At 39.5% G+C, this 4491-nt stretch overlaps 1 protein-coding gene across 1 annotated transcript; it reads left to right on the top strand.

Moving 5' to 3' along the window:
* Positions 1 to 2793: 2793 nt before the first annotated feature.
* LOC147700767 (olfactory receptor 5V1-like) lies at positions 2794 to 3720 on the top strand. The gene has a single exon (XM_086928474.1). It carries the CDS (start codon positions 2794 to 2796, stop codon positions 3718 to 3720), a length of 927 nt encoding a protein of 308 aa, XP_086784600.1.
* Positions 3721 to 4491: the final 771 nt, after the last annotated feature.

Raw genomic sequence — 4491 nt, 5'->3', positions numbered from 1 at the left:
CCTTCTCCTTTAAAGGTCGGAAAAACTTCTGGAAAGGATCTTGATGTGCATGCAATTTCCTGACTTCCCTGGGTTCAAGCTGGCTGCAGTGACAATACAGGGTCTTTCGCCCATTTGAGTGAAGACTGAGCATAGATGTTGAAAATAGCCTTTTATAAAGGGTTACCCCAAAAGTTTTGCCTTCCCCCTCCTATTTCCTCTGACCTTCTTGTTGTTGGCTTTAGGACGCTGGGCACTTTACCACTGCCGAACAGTGTTAAAGTGCATGAGCTCTCTCCTCTGAACATGGTAAAATTGGTTTACACCTGTATGGCATATTTTATTTCTTTGCAAGTCCCTTGTAAAGTGGTATACAATATACCTAAAGGCCTGTAAATTAAATCCTACTAGGAGGCCTGCCGCACTAATTGTGCCACCCACATAAGTAGACCCTTAACCATGTCTAACGCCTGCCACCACAGTGCCTGTGTGTGAAATATACTGCCACTTTAGCATTTTAAAATACTTGCTAAGCCTTGAACCCCCCCTTTTCTTGCACATAGGTCATCCCTAAACTAGGCCTTATGTAACCCTATGGGCAGGGTGCTGTGTATGTAAAAGATAGGACACGTAGTGGTGGTTCCTGCTTGTACAGGGTGCATACTCTGACAACCAGAAACCCAATTTCTAACAACTGGCCATTAAGCTGTAAGTGGGGCTGTGTTTACCTCCACCCCCCACCCATCCTGCCAGGAGGTGGCCCTTTCAGGAAAACGTAATCCCTCTACTGTGTGACTGTCTAGGAGGAATTCACAAAGTCTGTCAGCTACACCCATGTATGTGATCCAGGACAGGCTGCAGGCACAAAGGGCTAAGGGCAGGACAATGCTAACTTTCTAAAAGTGCTGAGGCAACAAACATTCAGTTTAGCCTGAATTACCAAGCCAAGACTATCCTATACTGGAAACAAGCACCCTGGGACCGGGTTTAGGGCAACAACCTTCTTCAGCTGGCTATCTTGAATATAGTGGCAAAGTGAGCTAGGGACCCATGCCTGAGCATACCCTGCCAACCTGGGGTGAACAAAGCAAACACAAGGAGGTGATGGATGAAGCATTGAACATTTTCAGATACTCACCTGCAGTCACAGATCTGAGTTGAATCCATCATCCTCGTGTAGCTCACTTCACTCCCTACGCCAGCCCAGTTCAGACCCAGCCATATGCAACTCAGGTTTGACCCTGTTCCAGGCCAATGAGGGGTGATATACCCTGAAACCGGTCTCAGGATGCTTGTTTCCGATCCAGGGAGGACCTGGCTTGGCAATTCAGGCTGGACTGTTCCCATGAGTAACATGTTCAAGACTCATTTGCATATGGCTGGGTCCAAACTGGGGTAGTGTATTGAGCATAAGAACGATGATGGATTCAACCCAGATCTGTGACTAGAGGTTAGTCTCTGAAAAAGTTGCAGCACTCTCCTTGTATTAACTTTCTAAAAGTGCCCTTTAAAAAAAACATTTAAAGAGGGTTTATCATTATAAAGGTATAGATACCAAACATGACCAATGTACCTGCTCAAATTAGGAATTACGGTTTATTAAATGTAATAAGGAAACCCCGATGCAATCCTCTAGAAGGGTTTGGCCTCACAGTAGTGTAAAATGAATTTGGGAGTGTTTCACTACCAGGACATGTAAAACTTAAACGTATCTGGCCAACCTTTTATTTCTACAGCAACCTGTCCTATGGTCTACCAAGGGCCATCATTAGGGTTGAGTTATATGTAATAAAATTAGGTGTTTAAGGCTTGGTAAGAGGGTTAAAATGCCAAGTCGACATGGGTTCAGGCTGCAATGACAGGCCTGGGATATAATTTATGGTGCTACTTAAGTGGGTGCCACAATAAGTGCTGCAGGCCCACTGGTGGCATATAATTTACAGGCCTGGGGTATATGGTGTGCTTCTATAGAAGGGAATTATAAGTACATTAAATATGCCAATTAGGAAAAAATGCCAATCAAGCCATGTTTAGGGGGAAAAGCACAAGCACTTTAGCACCTTGGACAGCAATGGTAGAGTGCACAGTGTCCGAAGGCCTACAAAAACAAACTGAGCAAACAAATGAAGGTAAGTAGGTTTGGGGGAAGACCAGCTTAAGGCTGACAAATCGAATACTCTGGAAGACTGGTCAATCCCATACTCGATGAACGAATATTGTGTCTATTGGTTTGCAGTTGCACATGGGACATCTACCTTTTCTGATAGGATCTCATATTTGTGTAATTACTGATGTAATTAATGTTCTGTGTATTATATTAAACTATGCTATTTGATGTCTGGAACTTTTGAATCCTCATTTCAGTAATTTCTTCTCCCATTGCCTGTCTCTGAACTCTTTCCCTCAGTCTGATTTTCATGTATGCCTTACTTACAGTGCTTTCATGAATTCATATCTTTTTATATACAACATTTTAAGATGTGTTAAATTCAAACAGAGGAATCGATGCAGTGGACATTAGTTCTTTGTTCAATCATTATTGACAACATTTTGTGATTTTTATCTCATATGAGTAAGTCAATGTCAAAGTAGACTACAACTGTGTATTATTTAGCATAAAACATCAAATAGCAGTTTATAATATATACAAAAACTAATAATTTTACATGAAATATTTATCTTCTTTCTTAAAAATGAATTTATTGTGAGACAAAGACTAATACTTTAATGCTTACAAGCAATCATCATACTATGAATATGTTTTTATTTTTTAGAGTGCTTTTATATGCATTACATGCTCTATCCATTAGCCAAATGAAAGGAGGAAATTTGAGCTCAGAAGAATTGTTCTTAATAGTTGGATTTTCTGATCTTCCACGGCTACAGGTTCCCCTTTTTGTTGCATTTTCCTTAATCTATGCACTAACCCTGGCGGGAAATCTGCTTATTATGTCAATAATTTACTCTAGTCCAAATATGCACAGCCCGATGTACTTCTTCCTTGTGAATTTGTCCTTCATTGACATTAGTTATACCACTGTAATTTTTCCTCCAATGCTGATCCACTTTTTTCTTGATGGTACATATATTTCTCTTACTGAATGCCTTTTGCAGGCTTATTTTTTTATGTTTGTGTTGTCTACAGAAGTGGTCCTCCTCACAGTAATGGCTTATGACCGGTACATGGCCATTTGCAATCCCTTACATTATATGGTCAATATGAAGAAGACGGTGTGCATCCGGCTGGTTGCGGGATGTTGGGCCATTGGTTTTCTTGACGCCCTTCCACATACCGTACTGATCTCTGGGCTTTCCTTTTGCGGGTCCCACACAATCAACCACTTTTTCTGTGATGTGGCAGCTCTTATGAAGATTTCATGCAGCAACACTGACCACATTGAGATACTTACGTACATTTTGGGTGCAATTGTGACCATGACATCTTTCATTTTGATCATCATCTCATATGTAAATATAGCGTCCTCCATTCTACAGATTCGCTCCAAAGGTGGCAGAAACAAAGCCGTCTCTACATGTGCCTCCCACCTCACTGTGGTTATTCTTTTTTATGCATCGCTGAGCTCTACCTATATGCGACCAACTACAACATATTCAATGAAGGAAAGCAAAATTCTCTCTTTATCATATGTCGCTGTTACTCCCCTTTGTAATCCTGTTATATACACTCTGAAGAATACAGAGTTTAAACATGCATTGAGGAGAACAAGGAAGAACTTATAGAAGATGGAGTCTAAAAGCAGTAAATCATGAGATATCTAACAAAACCAAATCCACTTTGAAATGGAAGATCTTTTTGCAGTGCCTTCCAAAAATGGATAAAAATGAAACCTAATTATAGTATGAACTATGTATTTCTAAAAAAAGTATTTCTCTTTAAATTCAAACTTTCATTAAACAAATAGTTTTGCCATCCATTTTTATGGATAAATGATGTGATGAATGTGATTATAATATTCATGGAACAGCTCAGAATGTGAGTCCGCTGCACCTTTAGATAGAAGAAGCAAAGTTTTAAGATACCTAATAGGGGAAAAATAGATGATAAAGTGTTTTCACCCCAAACATGTTTTTAGCAAGTGTTTAAATGATGCTTGTGTGTCTGTCTCTCTTCATTATTGCTTTTTTCTTGTGTATCTTTCCCCTTGCCTGCTTTTCCCCTTACGTATTTGTGCTTATTGTTTATCTTGACCTTACACGTAACTATGTTGGCATGCTCAAATAACTGTGTAACCTTTGTAACAATGTAACCTGTAACTATGATCTGGTGCTCATGTAAATCGCTCTGATAACTGCGAGTCTAGCCAGTACTATATAAAAACTTTAAAATAAAAATAAATACAAAATAAAAAAAAATTACAATAATATTGCTGGTCTCTCTAGCAGATAATGTCATTAAGCTGAATAACATGTCAATTTAGTAAGGCCGAGCTTACCAAATAGGCTTCAATCATTTTCACTCTCTAACATTGGCTCTTGTCATCATATTAATGC

Source organism: Lissotriton vulgaris, chromosome 7 (genome assembly GCF_964263255.1).
Source record: "Lissotriton vulgaris chromosome 7, aLisVul1.2, whole genome shotgun sequence".
Taxonomy (NCBI): Eukaryota; Metazoa; Chordata; class Amphibia; order Caudata; family Salamandridae; genus Lissotriton; species Lissotriton vulgaris.
The sequence above is the reverse complement of the archived record's forward strand: the minus strand, read 5'-3'. Positions and strand labels throughout refer to the sequence as shown.

Bases quoted from the DNA above. Each gene is read 5' to 3' on its own strand.
- LOC147700767 (XM_086928474.1), top strand. From the start codon at position 2,794: ATGAAAGGAGGAAATTTGAGCTCAGAAGAATTGTTCTTAATAGTTGGA.